We start from the raw sequence: 23,349 nt of genomic DNA on the forward strand, positions 1-23,349 counted from the left end.
AGAAATGAAAATAGTATAATTAAATTTCACACATGTCAACTTGAGCAGCCCCATTAGTGCACAGCTGTCTAATTATGTGGACTAATTAAAATTTATTAACTAAATGATCAATCCTAAGTGCTTGACATTTGAGATTAGTTGTTTAAATAAAAAACAAGCAATTTGACTTTAATTAATTTCATCTATGAGCCTCAAAAGGAGAGCAGCCAATCTAATTAAGTTGATGACTTTTCAGGTCATAAAAACAGTTGATCTCTAAACATGCAAATCACTCATCATTGACTCCATCACTCGAACTATTCCAAATGAATTATTAGATTCTTTTTCTTCTAATTTCTATCTTGAATCATTAATGCTTGTTACTCTTTTTCAAACATATGTCAAACCCGTGAATTCATTTCCCATCGTATTAATTAGCTTTAACCCAATTTTGACTAAATTTCTATCATGATAATTTTAAGTGCATTAGCAACGCGGAGTCTCTAGCTCGTCCTCGGATGACAAGAAGGTCGAGACCCACGTTGTGAGAAGCGGCGGGACGAGAGTTCGCGCACGAGGGAAAGTCTGTGAACTAGGTGTTGAATGAGTTGTAAAAAAATACTATAAAATTTTCATTTTTATTGAATGAAAAATGCTAGAGTAAAAAAATGGGAAGATGGATACATTAAGAACGATGATAAGACAATACTAAAATCAATATAATAACTTCTCTCAGCAATGTCTAATACGCAAATATATCAATATATTTGTTGAGTACAAGCTCCTCAAGTTACACTTTATTACACTCTAGTACTATGCAATAATCAAAAGTAAAAATTGTTCATTTTTTTATTTTAACAAAATACATACTACTAGTATATAGACACATGAGTACGTGATAAGATTGTGGATATCAGTAGATGATGAGATGCAAGAGAAAAATGTTGTATAGCTCAATTAATTAAAGAAAAAAATGCGGATGACCTAAATATATAAATGGTTTTTCAAAATTAGCGCAAAAAATAAACCCCTTAAAATGAATCTATATAATTTTGCATGTGAGTATTGGTTGAAAGAAAAGGGCAATTTGCAATTTTAAAAATGATCCCATTTTGAGTTAATTGGGCCCTAAACACAAACCTTGAAACCCGGAAGCAACCTTATTTTATGATGCTTACATTTGTCGTTTTGCTTGTCCTTTTTGGGCCAAGATGTAATTTTGTATAGGAAAATAGTTCGATTTGATTGTCAATTTTAATCAAGTTTTGATGTTAGACATATTTTATAAATTATTTCAATAATATGAATCATGCATAAATAGGAGAATGGATTATGGGGGCACGTTGTTTCTGCCATCAAAAGTGTGTACGTCTTTTAAAGTGTAGGTAGTGTACTCGTTTCATCTCCAAGCATTTACACTAAATTTAAATCCATTTTTGAGTATATGTTATGCCAAAAATAGTTTTACTCCAACCATTTATATCATTTTTGGGTTTTTGTCTCACAAAATATTCACAGTAACACCAAATTTGGTATTATTTCACAAAAAACACAAAAAATGGGTTTGAGTTTGGTGTGTGATTGGAGAAGATTTTTACACCAAAACTCATTTTTGGAGTATGGTTGAAGATGGTCTCATAAACACGAATCGCATCGTTAATTGAATAAAATATATTTGTGCCATTTTTCTTTTGTAGGACGTGAAAAATAATTTTTAAATTTATATAGATAACATAAACTACAAAATTATTTAAAATTGTCAATTGTTTCAAAGGTAATTTTCCATTGAGAATCAGACGACACAATCTTCATCAAGTGAGTGGGAAAAATCATTTGTCCAAACATAAAATACACACTGCATATATATGAAACATAAGTACTGTGAATATAATTGAAAATTTGTTTGTGTTAAAATAAAAGAAAATTAGAGTGTTCCAAATCACAATTAAAGGTTGAATTACAATTAGGAAAATCATTTGTCCTTTCTCAGTCTGTTGTCCTTTTATTTGAATTTAGAGCGTTCCAAATTAAAGTGTTGTTAGTGTATTTATGTCTAATTAATGCTACGATGTTAATTACAGTTATCCATAAATAAACCCATCAAGGTAGATTATTAGTGGACAACATCACTCCGGAATTTCCTATGAGGTCCCATCAAACCCTAATCCCATTTGGATTTACTATCTAATCAATCAATTCGTTCTTAAAAAGCTGTTTAACAGTAATCCCCACTTAACCATAATCTCAAAAAATAAATTTATTTTACCCAGGCATGTTGTAATGATGGGTGACTGGTTCTTGTTTCTTTGCATACTCCCTATAACTCAGACATGATATTTGGATATGATATATGGTGGCCTAATTTAGGGATGGATTAGATTTTGGTGGTTTGACATTTTGTATTCTAAGATCCTTAATCTCATAAATCATATTCACATGCAATTTAAGTGGTTTCTTGTTTATTATACTACTACATCCGTCCCAATAAATACAAAATATTTGGTTTCCGCACAAAATTTATACAGTATTGTTTTGTGAATTAATGACGAGAGTAAAGTATGAGACAAATTAGAGATGATGTTATTACCATTTTAGGAAACGTTTCATTTTTAATGAGACAGAAGAAATACTATATTTTATGGGCCGATCTCCTGTGCTTGTGCAAATAGAAATTTTCTTCTTATTTTATCATGACATAGGACATCTATACTGTAGCTTCGCAACTCATTGGTGTGACAATCTAACCCTAGAAAAATGATACATGTGGACTTTATATAGATATATTTTTGATAGAATTAAAATTGTCACTTCATAACAAACTAGCCCAAATGAGATCCATTCTTATCTATTAGTACTTAGATTTACTCCTGATTCTTTAGGTTTTTGAGTTAAGCATGATTGTTTGTAGATTGTAAGTACACTTTTGCCAATTCATGCAAATGTATCAGTGCATACTAGATCTAACTTATTGGGCCATCTAAATCGTTAAATCTAATTTTAGATACAATTGGGCTTGTTTCCGGAACGGCCCGTTAACAGGCAACGATTTGACTTGGTCAATTTTACTGGTATTAAATATTTTCTTTTGTTTTTATTTTTAAAAAAATATATTTTGATTTTTTAGCTTAGTAAATAAGTTGTCACTACTGATTCAGGGAAAGTATTATTTGACATAATTAAATATTAATTACAGTGATTTAGCATTAATGACCTTACTAAAAATACATATCGCACACATGAGATAGATGCTCTATAAATTTTCCAAATTCAATTATATCACTAATAATGTGCCTCCTCCATGCACATTTCATGATGTTGAAAGCACTCTATAATTTTATCAAATGATTATGTAATCATTGTTCCAATATACCACGGTATCACATAATCATGTGAAAGAATATTACTTGTTCAGGGAAACAAACACTAAATACTAGTAATAAAAATTAAAAAGATCAAGAAAATAGTTAAAATCTTGTTGTGTGCAATTTCAATATTACTATAAGTCTGTAATAGTACTCCTACTTAGCTATTTATCAATAAAAAAAAAGTAAAAATGGAGAAAGGTTTTTGAGTCAACCACTCATTAAAGAGACCTCAGTAGGAAGAAACCTAAAATCTGTGCTAGTAATTACCAACTAATTTTGCTAATTAAGGTTTTGTTAACAATCCATAATTAAATCTGTAGATTTTATTGGCATAGTATAGAACAGAAAGATGGAAATATTTGGTTAACCCAATTGAATCTCCCCCTTCCCCCGACAGAAGCCCTAAATCCCAGCAATTTAATTGATGATTTCCACAATCATATCACAACACCGTGATTGTAAATGCATGTCACGGCGGATCTTAACTGGTTCCTGCAATTCATAGTGTTGGCGTCACTCGGGATTTTCGGCCTGCTCTATTTGGTGCGGAACACGGCCTCCAAATACTTCGTCGTGGACTCCAATTTCGATTCCTCCTCCGCCGATTACTCCTCCTTGGATCGCCACAAGAGGGACAGTGTGGCGGAGGCCGCCGCTGGCGCTGCCGAGGGTTTTGATTCATGCGTCGTGTGCGGCCTTCTCACCAAGAAACAGTGCGCCGCCTGCAAGATGGTTAAATACTGGTAATTACGTCTTAATTCTTCATATAATTGCTTTCTTTGGTGTTTAACGATGATAATTGCTCTGTATTTGTGCGTGTGGGTTTTGTGCTGGAAGCTTGGGTTTTTATCTGGAAATAGTGATTATAATCTATAATAACTACGGCTTGCTTTATGCAATTTGTATCATGGTCGTTGCGAATATTGCGAAGCTCAGCTTTGTCTGTATATGAAATAATCCAAAAGTTGTACTTTTTGAGTGGAATAGGGTGATTAGACTAGGATGCAATCATTAAACGCATAATGCATGCATGTGATCTGGAAAATTACTAAACTTTTGTGAATTGTGCTCAATGCACTGTAGTTCTACTGGTTCTTGAGCTTTGCTGGTAAAAAGGAATCAAATTGTTTTGCTATTGTGATTCTCAGTTATGGAGAGTGAATAAGAGGCTCTATCTATATGTATTCTATAGAGCCCTAGAGAAAGATGAAATATTGCACATCATCATACCGGTTGCTATTCCGTTGATTGGCCGCCTGATATGCTCTGATGCAGTGGGAATTATGTTAGTGCTTATTAGCATGGTTTTTCATCATCCGTTACTAAATTACTGTGGAAATAGACATCTGTGACTATTTTAGTTCATTTTACCTTTTCATTACTGCTTTAGATTTTCTTTTATGATATTAGAAGTTTCTGTTTTTATGAACTGGATTCTCAGTGTAATCTTCTAACTATGCTCTTATATACTGATGCATCAATAACTTTTATTACCGATCCTGCTATTTTTCTAACATGTATTGTGCCTGCCAAAACTCCAGTTCTGAAGCTTGTCAAAAATCTCACTGGACTGAGCACAAGACAAGATGCAACGAAATGAAGTCACTTTACACAGCTAACTCTATGAAGCCAAAATCCACTCTGAGAGGAAGGAAAACTTTGGTAGCACCTTCGGGAGGAAGCTCAAAGGTTTACAAACCTTCAAACAAAGTATTCGACCACCTCATTTTCTGATTGCTAACTTACATATTATAGTATTTACCTCCTTGAATATGAATTTCTTATATCATTCTTTTTTCAGATACTTTTCCCATATGAGGAATTTCTAAAATTTTTCAATTGGGACAAACCAGGCTATCCTCCTTGTGGACTTATAAACTGTGGAAACAGGTATTGTAGTATCTTGTTCTACATCTTACGTTTATATTTAAAATGTCAAATACCAATACTTGTCGTCACACTTGCTTTTATGCAGTTGCTTTGCTAATGTGGTTCTTCAGTGTCTTGCATACACCCGACCCCTTGTTGCCTACTTGTTGGAGAAAGGCCACCGTAGAGAATGTAATTACCTCGATCTAATCTATATATTTATCATATTCTATGTGAACGCAGGAATGCTTTATTTCATTTTTTTCTTTGTTTTTATTGGTGGATGATTGGTGTTATCCAGGTCAAAGGGATGATTGGTGTTTTCTTTGTGAATTTCAATTGCACATGGAAAGGGCTAGTCGAAGTGTTAATCCATTTTCTCCAATGAACATTCTTTCAAGGTTGCCTAACATAGGTGGTAATCTTGGATATGGGAAACAGGAGGATGCACATGAGTTTATGAGGTCTTTATAACTTGTCCCATATGTGGTTGCCACCCCCCCCCCCCCCCAAAAAAAATGCTCTCTTTAATTCCGGTTGAGTAACATGCAGTTGCTTTTCAGGTTTGCCATTGATATGATGCAGTCTGTATGCCTTGATGAGTTTGGTGGAGAAAAGGTTGTTCATCCTAGCTATCAAGAGACAACCCTTATTCAACATATATTTGGGGGTCGTCTTCGATCACAGGTGGCATGCATAATGAAGCTCGAGCTTTTATTTAGTTTGCTGTGTTTTCTTTTCCGTTTTTGACGTTTACCTCTAATGCTAAAGATCCCGCATCACGCTTGCTTAATCTGGTCCACTTTCAGGTTATATGCGCGGAGTGTAATAATGTTTCAAATCAATTTGAAAATATGATGGATTTAACTGTTGAAATTCATGGGGATGCTGGATCTATGGAAGAGTGTTTAGATCAATTTACTGCCAAAGAACGGCTTCATGGGGATAATATGTATAAATGTGACGGGTAAGTGCTATATTTGCAAGTTCACATTTTTGTAGCAAAACTTCTCTCAACAGTCATACTATAATCTTATATTGAATTTAAAATTCACTTTGGAGCAATCTAAATTGGCACATTGATCAATAATTTCTGTTTACACCATCTTGTGCTTTCAATTTCATTTGCCAATGTCAGGATATGTGCATTTTATTTTGGCTCGATTATCATCATTGTAACTGCTTATCCAATCTTTTTGGGTTCTTGCTGCACTTGTGAACTTATTTTACTTTCTTTATAGTTGGCTATTTCTTTCACTTGATTCAGTTGACTCACATTTTAGTATTTTACTTGATGATTGTGTCAAATCATATAATTTAGAGAAGTATATGACTTTTGACCAATCTGGATGAGTTGTCCTTACAGTTGTAATGCATATGTCATGGCATGGAAACGCCTTACTGTCCAGCGAGCACCAAACATTCTTACAATTGCCTTGAAAAGATTCCAGGTCTGCTCATTGTATCTACCATGCTAAATATCTTTTCCCTAATATCTATGATTCCGTAGAAGTAGATGAAGCTTAAGATTTAATATTCACATTTTATGTGAGTAATGGTATCAGTACTCTGTCTGAGCTCTACTCCTCATTTGTTCCTTTTTTGTGCAGAGTGGTAGATTTGGGAAGCTTAACAAGAGGGTGACTTTCCCAGAGACTCTGGATCTTAGCCCATACATGAGTGAGTTAGAAGACGGAAATGATGTTTACAAGCTGTATGCTGTTATTGTCCATGTGGACATGCTGAATGCATCTTTTTTTGGCCATTACATCTGTTATATTAAGGATTTCCGTGGAAAGTGGTACCGAATTGATGATTGCAAGGTAACAGTTGCTGATTTTTCCGCTAGACTACATCCTTGTTCCTTTGATGTTAGTATTTCATTTTAGATCATTGGATTTTTTAACTTGCATATCGGTCTTCTTCATTAGGTTGCTAGCGTTGATTTGGATGAGGTGCTTTCACAGGGAGCTTATATGCTCTTGTACAGCAGGTAATTCTATCATTTATGGGGTTATCAAGATAAACAAATACTCTAAAATTTTGGGGTTATCAAGATTCCTGCCTGGTTTTGACAGGATGCATGCTCGACCATCATGTTTGCTTCCCTCTGAATTATTGACAAAAGAAGAAAATGAGAAAGTGAAAATAACTGAAGTGAACTCTTCCATGAAACAACATGCTGAGTCCTCAACTGATGCAGTATGCACTGACAGTTCTCTTGATTTAGAGCAACCATCTACTAATGGTTCGGGATATAAGGTCAATGGTGAGGAAGAATTGTCGTTAACTACAGTGGCGAAAGATGCAAAAGGAGATACAAAAATGGCATCTCCTGACTTAAGTTTGCCTATTGTTAGCGATGCTGAACTTCACAACAAAGACGGATTGCCCACCACACAAATAGAAGTTCCTTCCACCAGAAATCATGATGACTTGCCAGATCAAACTAGCACTTCATTGATTGATGCTTCGTCTACAGAATCAGACACCAAGAGTTACGAGGCATCCTCATCTACTTCTGATGTTCAAGCAAGTTGTGGGAATGAAATCAGTAGTGATTTAGGCTCATCCACAAAGTTGACCGAAGCGTCCACTGCAGTTGGGAACTGTAAAGATGATGTAGACAGCAGAACTTGTAGTGTCCCAGCCATGGATACCACCAGTAAGATCCCAGATAAAGAGAACTCTGCTAATTCAACATCAAATGATGGAAATATTGGGCCTGATAATGGCTCATCGTCCTTTGGTGATAATAAAAAGTCTATGAAGAAAGCAGATGGCAGAAGTTCCACAGAAAAGTGTAAGCCACTCTTCCGCCCTGGTTTTTTTGGAAAACCGCCACTAAAGAAGCTGAATAATTATACAAAAGAAGCTGCGCATGAAAATGGTGGCTGGTCGAAAGAAAAGATTCACATAACACATGAGAATGGAGATGTTTCTACAGAATCTGATATGCATAGGGGCCTTGTAAATGGGGATTCCACAAGTGGAATATAATCAGATAGAAACTTCAGAAGTCTCGAGAAGATTCACTCACGAGTGGTGCTCAAATTTGTCGAATCAAATTGCAGAAGATTGGAGTTATTTATGCAGGTGGATCCAATAGAGTTGATGTGTCGAGAAGATTCAAACCTCAAAGTCTTAGAAATAACGTTGATTATGTGCTGGTAAGAGCAAAATTCTTTTCCCTTGTCTTTGCTGTTTATAGCATTCGATTATCCCATCCCCATAACTGGATGCGCTGGGAATATATATCCTTGGTTTCAATATTTACAGGAATCTTGGATACTCTTCTTGTCTCTCCTTCAATCTCTTTCTCTGACTTCAATCTAAATTATTTTTCATCATTTGCTAACTTTGACTGGAAATCTGAGCATTTATGTTTAAAGATGAAATATACTAATAGCAATCATGGTTTAAAATAGTGTTATTATTTTAACACATAATATGGAATAGACTCATATCCTTCAAAAGTAGGAACGTTACAACTAATTTAGTGGAGAAAAAACCCATTAAAATAGCTTTGTGTAGGAGTTGAAGAAATCCCTTCACTTATTATTGAATGCACATTCTGGCTTGGCAGTATAAGGTTGAGCACAGTAGTCATAAGTCATGTACAATCTTCTATACTGCTGCATTTTTTGTAACTGCCCCTGTCCAAACTGCCAATAGTTTAATCTGTTGCAGCGGGCCCCGAGGCTGGCTGGGCAAGCCTTGAACCCAAAATCTTGAAAACGAGCAATAAATGGAGCTTGGCTCCAATCCACAGTTCCTGACCAATCTGCATTCCATACACTTGCTTCAACATGCATCGGCTTCGATGGATAGTCTATTCCGCGTGCATTGTTGTTGTTGAACACCCTTATCGGGATATAATCCACCAAGAATCTGCAATATTATTTGTTACATGTACATACGGTCAAGTATCAAAAACTTGTATACATTCAGATTGACAGACGGATACGTACACTATCTGGCGAGAGTTCCATAGAATTTCATAAGTGTGGAAATCTTGTGAAGGATTGAACCAAAGATTGAAGCTTTGCTCTCTGTTGCCACGATCATTGTTATACACATTGGTTTGGACCGTGCCGTTGGTGCCCAGAAACTCGAAGTCGAGTTCATAGTGATTTCCCGGGTCCTGGTTGTTGTCTGGTGCGGAAGTTAACTGCCAATAACCAAGAAAACGTTAAAACTAGTTCAATTATCAAGAAAACACTAGTTAAAAAGTGAATTAGTACAATTCTTACATAGAAGCTTGTAACTATTCCTCCTGTTTTCTTCTCTGGTATCTTCATCCTTATGTGAAACAACCCTGACCCATAGTCCAATTTTGACCTAAATCCAGCTCCTATACATACACACACTCAAACATTATATTCATGATTTTATTTTACAAGAGTGAGTGAGAGAGAGAGAGAGAAAGAGACCATAGGACTTATCCATCAAGAGTTGAACTTCAGTTCCTTGAGGATTAACAGAGAAATGATTGGATCCCCATAAATAGTTATAGAAATTATGAAAATTATTTTGTGCAAGAATTTCTTGCATTGACAAAAAGGATACAAAAACTAGCATAACCAAAATGCGAATAGCCATGGAAGAGTTGTTGATCAATGAGCAAGAATGATTACTATTACTATTACTTCTTTGATATAATTCATGAATGGTTATTCCTCTATATATAGGGATGATTTTTCAACATTTCATGCACGTATAGTTTATACACATGCAATACAATTATGGCATGATTAGCCAAATCTTGAGATATTACACTTTTTTTTGGAAATGATTAGGGAGAAAAGGTGAGAATAATTAATTGTGGTACATATATGGTAAATTCAGTTAACAAAATATTTACACGCAATAGTATTTTCTGTTAAACATGGACAAAGTGAGAATAGTTTGATTCTGAGTATCAATTATGTGCGGCAATTAGCACTATCATAAATCATGCTTATTTATTGAGTTGCTAAAAAAAGATGGGACAGTTAACAAAACAACCTCGGACTTGTGACAAATGGAACCCATTAATTGAGATACATTCTCTTTTCATTGTTTGTAAACCAAATCATATCTATGCAATGTAATATGTGGATGTTAATTGTCATAAAAGGTTGTGTAGATCATATTCATGGTACAGTGCACGTGATAACTGTATCCAAATTGTAGTTTGTCGTTTAGCTAATAGCTAATTAGGACTTAGGATCCTACCAAATTTTAACATTTATCCTTTTTTAAACAAGTCAAATCATCATAGATAAATAAAATAATCATGTTTGTAGTTGTCAAAGTAAGCTTGATTCAGTCTAATGGGCCAATCTAATTTTGAGTGGGTTTGTAACTGGGGATTTTATAAGGCTTAAACTATTGTAAATAAATTTTGGGCCTATATTTTGAAGTCCAATGGGCTCGTCCGGCAAACAAAAGAAAATCTATACCATCTGCAACTTAAGCCAAAATAGTATGGCCAATTACTTTTCAAATTTTTTAAAATTAATTTACAGGTCATATATCTATTCTAAGTGAATAATTAAAATTTCAAACTTTCATATGTAAAACGAAAAATCTACTAAATCAAAATTAAAGAAATGACATAATCTATCAAACACAAGTAAATACTATAAAGTCACTCTTATTTCCAATTTCGTCACAATAATTACAATTTACCTACTCTCTTAGTCCCACAAAATTGTCTCACTTAGACGGACACGAATTTTAAGAAATGTAATAAAAAATGAGCTGAAAAAATTAGTAGAAGGTGAGTCTACTTTTATATATTAATTTAATAATAAAATGTGAGTAGGAATTAGTTAGTGGAATATGAGATCCACTACCAAAAATGGTAAAAAGCGAAATGAGACAAATTTTGTGGGACGGGCGGAAATGAAAAAAATGGGACAATCTTTGTTGGACGAATGGAGTTATTTTACGCTTAATATAACTAATATTAAGTATTAAGTATATAACTAGAGAACAAATCTCAGTCATTAGATCAAAACGATCTAGTTCATTATATGAGCGTTTTAGTTCACAACATGAATTTGAAAACAAGGAGTGAACTAAAAGTCTAAAACACTCTTATAGTGAACTAAATTTGTGTTCTCTAATTATGCATTTAAGTAGTGATTTTCCTATATCAGTACTCCGTGTGAGTATAATATATCTGATTTTTCAAGCTTTGTTGCATCGATATTAGTATACTATAAAAACGCAACTCCAGTAAATCTAACTTATATTAAATCATCAAAATCGACAATGGAAACGTGAATGCAATAAGCCTTGTCTTATTACATTCTTCCCAATTGTTCCATACCATTTTTATTGGAGAAGACAAAAAAACAAATTCCTTATTTCCACGTTGGCTTCTCCCACAAACTGTTTCATTTCATCTCATTACGATCATCAGATGTTCGACAAAATGCCACCTCCCCATTTCACTGCCCCGCCACCGCAACCAACGCCGCCAACCCAATCACCACCCCTAATTTCACCCCCAAATCCACTCCCCCGCTCGTCTCCTTCTCTGACGTCAGATCCGCCGCCGCATCCGCATCCGCATCTTCCTCTTCATCCGCTGCCGCATCCGCATCCGGGCTCGGCGCCGGCGATTTCTTAGACGCCGGCGCCGGCGCCGCTGCCGGCGCCGGAGCCTCCGTCTCCTCCACCGGAGGAGGCGCCTTCTTCCTCGCCGCCGGTTCCGGTGCCGGTGCCGCCGCCGCCACCGCCGGCGGTGGAGGAGGTGTCGCCGGCGGCGTTTCGACGTAGGTGCCGTCCATCCCCGGGGCGATGATGGGCTGGGAGACGCTGAGGATGGAGATGTTGAAGGGCTGGGCGGCGACGGGGTTGACGAAGTTGCAGACGAGGGGAGAGCCGGGGACGGAGGAGCCGAAGACGATGGTGCCGTCGCGGCGGCGGACGATGTCGATGAAGCCCTGCTGGCCGTTGGCGACGCCGGAGGACTGGTAGAGGGTGGTGAGGGTGGTCTTGTAGCCCGGGGTGAGCTTGGCGAGCTTGGCCATGTCGAAGTAGTCGAGGATGACGTGGAGGCTGAGGATGCTCCTCTGGACCTCCACGGGGAGCTGCATTAGGGTTCCGATGCGGTCGTTGGGGAGGCCGAGGACTGTGATGGTGCGGCGGCTGTTCACTTGCTCGGCGAGATGGGTGTTGGTGAGCAGCTGGTTGAATTGCTCAAACCCGGGGAACCGCGCGAGGGTGATGGTTATGTTGAAGGCGGAGGTGGTGGTGGTGGTGGAAAGGAGGATCAAGGCGGCGATGAGGAGGAAAGGGCGGCGCATTTTTGCTGAATTAGTGAGTTTTAGTGATTGTGTGTTGCAATCATCAAGTTGATGCACATGAGTGTGAGTGTATATATATATGTGGAGAGAGTGAGAGTGGTGTGTGAGGAGGAGAGAAGAGTTCTATTTTGAGTTTTGATGGATGCTATAATTGTGGAGAATTGGATGTGTAGCCATGCATGTTTGTTTTTTGAACAAGCTTAATATTTTGGAAATTTTGAATGATCTTAAATTTGGGATAACTCTATAAAAATGTGGATAAATTCCACTCAAAGCTTACCAAGAATCCACGCAAGAGCCACTTAAAATGATCTTAAAATGGGATAACTCTATAAAAATATGAATCAGTTCCACTTAAATTCTTCAAGAACAAGTGACGGAGCTACTATAAAGCAGGAGCTACTATAAGGCATGGGGTCCATAGACCCCAATAATTTATTGTTTTAGTAATAGTAATATATGCATATGTAGAATACGTATGAAGTTGTTGTTGAATTGGTATTTGACAACTTTTCCCTCTTTCCCATGTCCATTTTCTGTTAAACATATGTGTAATAAGTACTCCACATTAAGCTACATAATAATATTCGATGCATGACCTAGTCCATTCTCATAAACGAATTGAGTAGAAAAGATTGATGGTTTCCTTCTCCTAAAAATTGTCTCGCATATACATATCCTATATGGCCAGTCAGTTGAATAGAGTCGAGTCTAGTTTAGGCAAACTTGAACTATAATTGTGCGAGTTCGTGCAAAGTCATTTTTTGAAGTTAATACCTACTTGAATAAATATAGTAGTTTAACTTGTTAATTTACGGTCAATACTACTAGTCGTTATGAACGAAGCTTGCAAAGATCGTCACCTTCTAAAATGTCTCAATAATGAGATCCATCATCCCCAATTTCTCCAACATATGTTTGATGCACACTGTCCAAAAGACAGGCTAGTATCTCATCCTCATGGAGTCCAACCTTCACTAAGAATGTTTAATCTTCTAATCTCATCCATGCATTTGTTCATCTCCTTCATCACATCCTTAAATATCCATCCTTTTAACTCCTCGACTATAGGAGCTTAACATTGCATCCCCTTTGAGTTAAACTGGATCGAGTTAGGTAGAGTTTACAGATGATAATTTAAGACCCATGCACGAAAAACAATCGCACAATTTTGCTTTAATTTCACTCGATTACTATGCTAATCAAGTGATAAGCTCCTCTCATTTGTGTGTAGATTATGTTTTTGCAATTTGTTTCCTTGCTTTCATTTCCTAGCAAGATTGTACGTTATCTAGAAAAAGTCATTGTTTTCATTTTCGTAATTAATTTGATCTAGACCAACTTATAACTACAAAACATATGAAGTGTCATTTTCTTGTAGTCATATAGCAACTGAATACTCTCCAAGAAAGAACCTTTAATTTTATGTAATTTAATACAAGGAACATTTTTTCAAAATTTAATTTGACCAACATAATTGGAAAACTTTTTCAAAATTTACAATCTGCAAGGTTATACTTAGACGTGGCCACGGTTCATAAAACCGCCGGTTCCGGTTCATGACATGCTTGAACCGTAACCAGCCCGGCTATGACGGTTCCGGTTCCGGTTCCGGTTAATAACCACCGGTTTTTCACCGGTTCCGATTCAGTTTCGGTTTGTTTTTGTTTTTTTTAAAAAATCTTATAGTTATTACTTTACAATCCAAAGAGAAATTGATAACGATAAAGAATTGCAATTTTATTGATTTGAAATTTTGAATGTAAATTTCTACAATACAATTACAAGTTACAAAATACAACAATACAAGTATACAACTATACACTTGAATTTAAAATATAGATACAAAATTACAATTTACAAAAAATATATTAAAAGTAAAGTTGAAACAATTAGAAAAAAAAAAAAAAAAAAGGAAAAGGACTTGAGCTCAACTTAAATTTAAATTTTGAAATTCAAATTTTAAAAACGGTCGGAACCGCCGATTTTTGGTCAGAAACCGACGGTTTTCTGACGGAACCGCCGGTTCGTGTCAGAAAAACGCCGGTTTCTGATCGAAAACCAGCGGTTTCCGACACCTTTTCAGGTCTACGCTGCAACCCTACGCCCTACGCCTGCAACCCTACCCCCGAACCGTCGGAAACCGGCGGTTTTGTGTCAAAAACCGCCGGTTTTCCGACACGAACCGCAGATTTCTGACTGAAAACCGGCGGTTAACCATCCTTTTCCGACCCTACCCCTACAACCCTACGAACGTACCGGCGATGACCATTTATTTTCGGTTCCGCCGGTTACGGTTTCGAATTTTGTTGAACCGTAACCGAACCGTATGTCGAACCGTAACCGGATTTCGAACCGGAACCGTCCGGTTCCGGTTCCGAACCGCAGGTTCAAAACCGGCGGTTAACCAGTGGGCCGGTTTGGTTTGGCCATGTCTTATACTGCTTACTAAGCGAATTTGATTATTTTACAAATAACATTCTGAAAGTGAATTCAAAGCGACATTGTAATAGTAAAATTTTCGTATTGATATAATAAAACTCCAAAATAAAAATTTGCCTTGTCAGACAATCAACCATTTAAATCATGATTATTAATAGGAAACACATTTCTTGACTCAAAAAATATCCAAACAAATTTCAACTACCAAACAAGACCAAGATACATGGTCACATGCCAAACAAAGTAACCGAACTAAGATACATTGTCACTGCCCCACGATCAGAGGTTAACAAAGCAAAATTCATGCAGACATTTTGTATCATTGTGTCAAAAACATACAAAATATTCACCTTCTCCATTAGTGAATACTCAAAAATCCACCAACAAAAGCAAACGGTCAAAAAGAGCTAAACAAACAAACCCAAAAAACAGTGACCAGGACAAATACAGCCACAAATCAAAACATTTCCAAGCGGGTAAACAAGCTGATTGCAGATACCGCTGTTTAAGGCAACAAAATTTCTAACACAAACAATCGCAGGAAAATATTCAAAGAAGATCAATTTTCAAAGGCTAAAGAAATAACGTAGGAATCTAGGTTGTGTCAACTTCTATAGGGAACGCCCACAAGGTCAATGAACTAATATCAATCTCTGATTTCGCTAGTCGAAGGGGGGGGGGGACTGAAGTGAGTGGGTCGTTCACTACCAAAACCATAAAGATAACATCTCAACGAGGGGAAGAAGGCACCAGGCACAAAGATCCCAACCTAGTGTCGGTGAAGAGGGTAACATTGTGATAGAGGAACATGCAACTTTCAGCCCCTTAAGTCAGCATTCTCCCTCATCTTGCAACTCAAAGGGAATAGAAGTCAACAGTTCCCTTTTAGAAGAATTACGAACTTGTCATAAGCATTTGACGCAGGCCCTTCATCATTAAATCAAATATAATTACACTATTTGGGTAGAAGGAGCATCACATCCGCAGATATGCAATCAAAGAAGCATCTACCACTCTAGCCAGTTGGGATCCACAATGTTTCAAATTGAAGATCCCACAGCAGGGCAGTGAAGGGCGAAAGAGAAGTGCAGATGCAGAAAACCAATGAAGCAGTACCACGTAGAGACCTCGACACAAAAACAAAATCATAAAGCTTTAGCAAAGTTCCATAAAAGACAATAATAGAACATATCATCTATGAACAACAGATCCGGAAGTTGTGAGATAAGTGCTATTTCAAGAGAGGTTTGCATATGACGAACACATAATAGGGAAAAAGTAACAAACTTACTACTGAAGTAGTAAAGACAACCAAATGCCTCAGTCGAAGCTGAAGATGTCGCCCACTTACATAGCAGTAACTAAGTCCAAGCAGAGTAAACACTACTGTAAAAACTGCGCCATCAGTTCAAATACTAGAATAAGATCAATGCTTAGCTCCTGCTTCTGCGTCTTTCGACTCTTTCCCTAGGACCATCTCTGCATAACAAGACACAAATGTAAATCGCCTATAAGGATCTAAAGTAGGCTTGTACACAAAATACAACTACATCTTGAATGATCCAACCGAAGAAATTAAACATTAAAATATCAATTTTAGGTCCAGCCATTTCTTTAAATTTTCATTCGTCTTATTTGACAAGTGAAGGAACTCACCATAAGAGATGCATTGGTATGGGAAAATTTTAAAGGAAAAAAAACTAACCCGTTAGCATATGGCACTTCCTCTCGTCCACGATACGGCGACCTGCTGAAGCTGCGATCTTTGGGTGATAAGCTTCGACGCCGAGGGGAACGAGCACGAGGACTATAACTCCTGTTGCAGCAACATGACATCAAACAATACAAACAATGAAACAAGTCAAGACAAATATTCAAATTAACATACTAGTTTAGCTTTTTCTCTATTAACAAACAATACCTCCGACCATAACTTGGACTCCGGCGGTATCTAGGGGGGCTGCGACTTCTACGCCTCCCAGTACCACCACGAGTTCTGCACTCACGAGCAAAATGACCAGCCTCGCCACATTCATAACACTTTAAATCAGAACCAGACCTTCCGCGACCACCGCCGCCACCACCACGGCCTCCACCACCACCGCTGGAGTTATGTGAGAGTTCAACTCTCCATCCATTTTTGCCTACACCACAGATCACAACAACAAGGTAACACTGAGATGCTGATTGAAAATAAAGCTACAGGATAACTTTTTTTGTTTTGGTTTGAAGGAGGGGGCTGGGGGAAATAGAAATTCAAAATAAAATAGACTTTTTAGCTCATTATGTGTGCAGGATGTTAATGTTCTTGAAGTTTCATCAAATGTAGTTAGCTTAGAAACATTAGCAGGGAGCAGACTAAAGTTAAAGTTTCAAATCAAACCATCAAGATCTCTGATGGCATCCTGGGCATCTCTCCGATCGTCAAAATCAATGAAAGCATAGCCTGGAGGTCTTCTGGCAACCCATACACTGGAAAAAACATTAATATTATAAAAGATACAAGCACAAGAGATAATGTGAAAATTTGAAAAACTAATATATTCAAGGGGCAAACACAAATCCACATGCTTAACAAATGAAAAACACTTTGTTCAACAGCGATCATTCAAAGCAAACATCCAGCCTAGCTCCTTTAAGAACCTTTTATTTGTTACCACTACCAGCCAAGGATAATTTTATCACCAAGTGTGTCACAAAGTATTGAAGCTAAACTATAGTAGTCATCCAATACTTATGTTCAAATGGAGAAAAAATTCTTTTATATAATAGTCCACAGATATCAGACCCTTATCAGATAAATTAATTACAGAACAAAATTCTATTATAGAATAGTCCACATGAATTATACTCCATATAATGTGTAGACAGAGTGAGCCAAAAGAAGACATTATCACTTGCAGGGATGGAAAAAAACCATCACAACCACCCAGCGCACCATGCACTAAAGCATCTCCATACACATTTACTCCATACCAAAAAATTATTACTCCATAAGCACGGCAAAAAAGTCCTAGAAGTTACAGTTCGAAACATAATACTACTCCTTACAAGATATTGCTTGAAAACTAGATAGTTAAATAGGCAGAATTTAAAATTGAACTTCCAAGAGCATTTTCAACTTTTTCCAATGTATATACAAGAAAGACTTCATTTATGATTTAACTTCCACAAAGACAAGGGGCTAAGTAGCAACTACTGTGAGATTTTTACCTTCTGATAACTCCAAACACACGAAATTCATCCTCGAGTTCGCGCTCAGTGACTCGGGGATCAAGATTTCCGACATAAACTCTGGACATCTTGACTTACAAGAACTGCAAGAACAATCTCAAAATGCAGATAGATCAGAAATAGCAGGGGAACCAATCATATCACCAATCTTAAATACATGAACAGAATTTCAAACATAACATCATACAGACAAACCGAACAAAATAACCAAAAAAAAAGAAAGAAACTTTCTCCAAAAAAAAAAAAAATCATTCATATTTTAACCGCAGTGTGAAGTTGCAACGTCAAATTGGCGGACGTAAAAATTCAAAACCCAATGCAAAATTACGAATCAAATAGATACGATTACGGACCATAACAAGGCCGGAGACGGGAAATTTTAACAAATGAGATAGAGAGAGAGACCTGCTGCAAGTCTGAAACCCTAGTGTTGAAGCTGGCGAAAAACCCTAGGAGAATGAGCGGCTAACCTTTGTTAAAGGCTCAAGAGGGAACTACGTTTGAAATTACTTTAGTGACCCTTCCGTATTTTCTTAATCGTGTTTAAATCAAATCACACAAACTTTGCGATAAATGTATTCTATTTTTGAAATCACACGTATCGAAAAAATTATATGCATCCTACAATTTTAAAAAATAATTAAAAATCATAAAAAATTAAAATTTGTTGCAATTAAATACTTCCTTCGTCCACGAAAAATAGATAAGTTTTGTCATTTTGATTTGTTCATAACTAATTTTAAAAAGAAAAATTTTCAACCAGTACTAACCTTAGTCATTTTAACAATATGAATTTGAATTTTTTGTTGTGTGTAATTATTAACAAATTCGAATTTCATGATTTTTTATCTAAATTTTAATATTACGAGATGGTTTTTATTACATCAATTAATTCTAAAGCTGATTCTTATGGTGTTGGGCTTGTGTCTCACCAAAAGTGCTTATGACTTTGGGCTTGTATTAAATTGGGCCTGAGTCCATATTCTATCACCAGTAGGGCTTATGATGTTAGGCTTGTATCATTAAAATTAATGATAAATTCCATGAGGTGTGTAATAACTTCACATCAGACTTTAGAAAGTCCTAGCTATTGATTAAATGAAATTTGAACTCATTCCAATTTGGACAAAATGAAATTTTTTGTAATTTTTAAGAAAAATTGGCTAGAATCACTTTCAGTATAATTGATTCGTAATCCATTAATTTTTCTTTCATAAAGAAAAAAGAAAAATGTCTAATTACATTCGTGTGCAGTGTACCAAGTACAAAATTAGACCAAATTGTCAATTTCTCAACTAACCGAAATGAATTGATTTATACCGATACTAAGTAATAAGAAGAGACGATGTCGTTATATTTTGAATAGGCAAATAAGTGATCTTTTATTTATTTTCCGAATTGATTGAAATGAAAAGATTTACAAAAGTGGCCGTCCATTTATTTTATTTTAATTAAATGTTGCTAGTTCATGTCAATTTGGGATTTTATATTAAACGCAAGCGCCTAAGCATCATCTTGCTTTGCGTAGTGCTTCATAATAATATAAGTAAACGATAATTACAGAATCATCACTTTTTTATTGTCATTTTTTAATTAATAAATAAAGTCGAGTGAAGCCATATGTCGGCCATTTTTAAGTTAAAGTTCCTACATGATTCTTCTTTTTACAAGCTTATTAACTTGTCACCTAATTATATCAAATTAAATTATCAATGTCAACTTAATTAAACAAAAACTTATTGGTCCGGACACGTTCTCATATAATATGTTTAGCCAATCACTAAACACACTAAGACGATATATTTAAATCAGTAAATGTTTTTAGTAGATTAGACAAAAGATGTTGGTTATAAATATTAAGGTGATGATGATGGCGATAGCACTAAATAAGACATAAATATCTCACATCTTAATTTGTTATACTTTCTGTTTGACGTTTTAATCAATCACCTATCTTTAAAAAAATTTAGTTGAGTGGTTGTTAGATATTTTAATCATAGTGGTACCTTGATTGTTGCTAAGGTTCATATAGAGGAGGTGACTGGTGAGCCATTGGCTTGGTCAAAGTCCTATCTTTTCATTGAGAATTTGCTACCACTATATAACCAATTTCTACATATGTCACGTTCGTCGTGGTGCCAATATAAGGCAATGAATGGCTATCAATTGTTCATAATCTTTTAGCCCTCGTGAATACTATTTTCGTCGAGCCTTCCACGTTCGTGGGCCTTCTAGAATCATTTTGTGTACAATTCATGTTTGAATATAAAATAAATAATAGATGTCTATGGAGTCGTGTATATAGTTATGATTGCGTGGAATATAATCATTCATCTTTAACCAAATATCACAAAATGTCCTAATTAGCTTTAGGCAGGGAGCCGCTTAAATCTTTTGATCCCTTGTACTTCCCCGTTCATAAAAAATAAATAAAATTATAAATAACACAAATTATAACGCACACTTAATAAAGTAAAATAGAGCGCTAAAATATAATAAAACTATAGAAGTAGTGTTAGTGGATTGTGGAGTCTACATTTAGAATGATGGATCAGGTTAGTATTAGTTTAACACTTTACATATTTAAAATTAGTTAAATTTAAATGGATGACCGATCAAAAAATATTAAAATTAGTCTATTTTTTTTTATGGATGGAGGTATTACTTTTAAAGGTATTTACAAATTTGCAAGATGCATGTCTTTGAGCTCGCGGAAGAAATTTAGTAGAATTTTGGCTCATCAGTAATTTAAAATTAACCAAAATCTATAAGGTTGCGTTTGGTATACGGAATTGGAGGTGTGGAATTGGAATTGAAACCTTCAATTCCAAATCCATTGTTTGGTATTAGAAAAATTCTTGGATTTTGAATTGAATTCAAATTCCAAATCCTCCAATTCCACAATTTGAATTTCACATGAAAAGTAGTGGAATTCCAAATATTTATTAAATTACACACACAATGCATATTTCTCACACACATTGCATACACACACATAACACACGTTCACACACACACAACACATGTTTACACATACTCACGCTACACACATCCTCACACACACATACACACTACATACACACACAGCAAACACATACACACACATTCACACACAGACACTGCACACACACACACAACACACTCACATTCAATTTTTTAAATTCAATTCCATATCAATTATTTCATTTTGCCAAACAAAGGATTTGGAATTGAATTCCTTCCAATTCCAATTAAATTTCAATTCCAATTCCAATTCCAATTCCAATTCCGTGTATCAAACGGATCCTAATAGTATTTGTTTTTTTTTTTTTCATTTATCACACGATGAAAAAGTCATTCGTTGCGTCTAATATATTGTTGATGTTTTCATATGAACAATGTAATTTTTGTATAAATAGAAAGCATCATTTGATTCACTGGCAATAACGTTCTCATAAAACTTTCTGACTACCATAAACAAATACAATTTCATCAAAACAATTCGTCCTGCATTATTTTTTAACAAATACAAATTTCATGGTTTTTAGATAAGTCGTGGGAGAGACCAAAGCTTGATCAAACTTATTTTTCTAACAATTTGATCTAATGGAGTCGTAGTAGTTGTTTTCAAAATGACAACTCTAGAGTTCCTTTTCAAACTCAAAGACTGTAATTTTTTAGTGTTACAGATTTATTCTTTTGTTGCGGTACAAGTAGTGAAGGTTGTCGTACTCACTGATGCTTCCTTACATAAATCCAAACCATTTCTATCATCACAATTCACACACATAACACCACCAATTCTAATTCGGAGGCGATGGAGGATCAGTTCGATGTTATCGTCATCGGCGCCGGCGTCATGGGCAGCTCCACCGCCTACCAGACCTCCAAGCGCCGCCTCAAGACCCTCCTCCTCGAGCAGTTCGACTTCCTCCACCACCGCGGCTCCTCCCACGGCGAGTCCCGCACCACCCGCGCCACTTACCCTGAGGACTACTACTCCGGCATGGTCCTCGAGTCCTCCCGCCTCTGGCGCCAAGCCGAGTCCGAAGCCGGCTACAAAGTCTGCTTCGCCACCCGCCAGCTCGACATCGGCCCCTCCGACAACAAAGCCCTCCTCGCCGTCGTCGACAGCTGCCGGAAAAATTCCATCGCCGTCGCTGTCCTCGGCCGCCGCCAGCTCCTGGAGGAGTTCTCCGGAATGTTCGACATTCCGGAGGACTGGATCGGCGTCGTCACCGAGCACGGCGGCGTCATCAAGCCCACTAAGGCCGTCGCGATGTTCCAAACCCTAGCGCTCCGAAACGGCACCGTGCTGAGGGACAACGCCGAAGTTGTTGGTATAAGCAGGGACGGGAGGACTAACGAGATCGTCGTGGCCACGGCCGACGGCATGAGCTATCGCGGCCGAAAATGCGTGATCACGGCGGGGCCGTGGACGCGGAAGCTGGTGAAGAAGGCGAGAGGAATCGATCTCCCGATCCAGCCGTTGGAGACCGCGGTACATTACTGGAAAGTTAATGAGGGGCATGAAGGTAAATTTACCATCGAGAGCGGGTTCCCGACGTTCGCCAGCTACGGCGAGCCGTACATATACGGCACGCCGTCGCTGGAGTTCCCGGGATTGTTGAAAATCCCTGTGCACGCGGGCCGCGCGTGCGATCCCGAGGATCGCACGTGGGGGGCACCCCCAGTGCTGGTGGATGCACTGAGGGCATGGATTAAGGGGCGGTTCGGGGATATGATCGACGTGGCAAAGCCAGTGCTAACGCAGTCGTGCATGTACTCGATGACGCCCGACGAGGACTTCGTGATCGATTTCCTCGGCGGGGAGTTCGGGGAGGACGCCGTGGTGTGCGGCGGGTTCTCCGGACACGGGTTTAAGATGGCGCCGGTGGTGGGGCGGGTGGCGGCCGATCTCGTGGAGAGCGGCCGGGCCGAGGGCGTGGAGCTCACGCGCTTTAGTGTGGGGAGGTTTGATGGAGAGAATCGTAATGGGAATGTTAAGGATTTTGATGATCAAGTCATGTCCCATTGAGGAGACTGCACGTTAATTTTTCCAAGTCAAATTTGTATTTGCGAATTGCAACGTGTAGTTAGTAGTTAGTCGTCGTGTGTGACTCAAAAGCTTCCAAAGAAGTATGCAAGTGTTGTGTGTTATGTCACTCTCATTCCACGTG

General features: G+C 37.2%; 5 protein-coding genes across 8 annotated transcripts; 2 read left to right on the forward strand and 3 right to left on the reverse strand.

The window, feature by feature from the left end:
• The first annotated feature begins 3,672 nt into the window (after positions 1 to 3,672).
• On the forward strand, positions 3,673 to 8,563 carry LOC125210163 (ubiquitin carboxyl-terminal hydrolase 18-like). 2 transcript variants are annotated; one of them, XM_089068890.1, is made up of 11 exons: positions 3,673 to 4,087; positions 4,886 to 5,033; positions 5,146 to 5,234; positions 5,320 to 5,405; positions 5,515 to 5,677; positions 5,777 to 5,900; positions 6,023 to 6,180; positions 6,580 to 6,664; positions 6,824 to 7,036; positions 7,145 to 7,206; positions 7,292 to 8,563. In XM_089068890.1, the coding sequence occupies exons 1-11, from the start codon at positions 3,807 to 3,809 to the stop codon at positions 8,211 to 8,213; spliced, it is 2,331 nt and encodes a 776-aa protein (XP_088925016.1). In that variant the 5' UTR covers positions 3,673 to 3,806; the 3' UTR covers positions 8,214 to 8,563. The 2 variants fall into 2 exon arrangements, with proteins under 2 accessions (XP_088925016.1, XP_088925015.1); XM_089068889.1 differs by having other exon boundaries at positions 3,674 to 4,087; positions 4,886 to 5,054.
• A 79-nt stretch (positions 8,564 to 8,642) lies between these two features.
• Positions 8,643 to 9,848, reverse strand: LOC125210162 (xyloglucan endotransglucosylase/hydrolase protein 3-like). Its single transcript, XM_048109738.2, has 4 exons — positions 9,647 to 9,848; positions 9,467 to 9,567; positions 9,185 to 9,384; positions 8,643 to 9,104 (listed from the first exon to the last, which is right to left on the reverse strand). Exons 1-4 carry the CDS (start codon positions 9,813 to 9,815, stop codon positions 8,765 to 8,767), a joined length of 810 nt encoding a protein of 269 aa, XP_047965695.1. The 5' UTR covers positions 9,816 to 9,848; the 3' UTR covers positions 8,643 to 8,764.
• Positions 9,849 to 11,434: 1,586 nt separating this feature from the next.
• On the reverse strand, positions 11,435 to 12,544 carry LOC125210161 (fasciclin-like arabinogalactan protein 14). Its single transcript, XM_048109737.2, has one exon. The coding sequence runs from the start codon at positions 12,512 to 12,514 to the stop codon at positions 11,654 to 11,656; it is 861 nt and encodes a 286-aa protein (XP_047965694.2). The 5' UTR covers positions 12,515 to 12,544; the 3' UTR covers positions 11,435 to 11,653.
• Positions 12,545 to 15,292: 2,748 nt separating this feature from the next.
• Positions 15,293 to 18,723, reverse strand: LOC125212732 (serine/arginine-rich splicing factor RSZ22A-like). Of its 3 annotated transcripts, XR_016137388.1 has the most exons (7): positions 18,596 to 18,723; positions 18,170 to 18,273; positions 17,340 to 17,428; positions 16,878 to 17,100; positions 16,662 to 16,772; positions 16,248 to 16,435; positions 15,293 to 16,083 (listed from the first exon to the last, which is right to left on the reverse strand). XR_016137388.1 is itself a non-coding variant. In XM_048112971.2 (6 exons), exons 2-6 carry the CDS (start codon positions 18,256 to 18,258, stop codon positions 16,390 to 16,392), a joined length of 558 nt encoding a protein of 185 aa, XP_047968928.1. In that variant the 5' UTR covers positions 18,259 to 18,273; positions 18,596 to 18,723; the 3' UTR covers positions 16,099 to 16,389. The 3 variants fall into 3 exon arrangements, 2 of the variants coding, with proteins under 2 accessions (XP_047968928.1, XP_047968929.1); XM_048112971.2 differs by lacking the exon at positions 15,293 to 16,083 and having other exon boundaries at positions 16,099 to 16,435; XM_048112972.2 differs by lacking the exon at positions 15,293 to 16,083 and having other exon boundaries at positions 16,099 to 16,435; positions 18,544 to 18,652.
• Positions 18,724 to 21,802: 3,079 nt separating this feature from the next.
• Positions 21,803 to 23,334, forward strand: LOC125212731 (FAD-dependent oxidoreductase family protein). Its single transcript, XM_048112970.2, has one exon. The coding sequence runs from the start codon at positions 21,987 to 21,989 to the stop codon at positions 23,205 to 23,207; it is 1,221 nt and encodes a 406-aa protein (XP_047968927.1). The 5' UTR covers positions 21,803 to 21,986; the 3' UTR covers positions 23,208 to 23,334.
• The last annotated feature ends 15 nt before the right edge of the window (positions 23,335 to 23,349 follow it).

The sequence above is a fragment of the Salvia hispanica genome, chromosome 3 (assembly GCF_029641045.1).
Source record: "Salvia hispanica isolate PSC_SH4W2 chromosome 3, Shi_PSC_v1, whole genome shotgun sequence".
Taxonomy (NCBI): Eukaryota; Viridiplantae; Streptophyta; class Magnoliopsida; order Lamiales; family Lamiaceae; genus Salvia; species Salvia hispanica.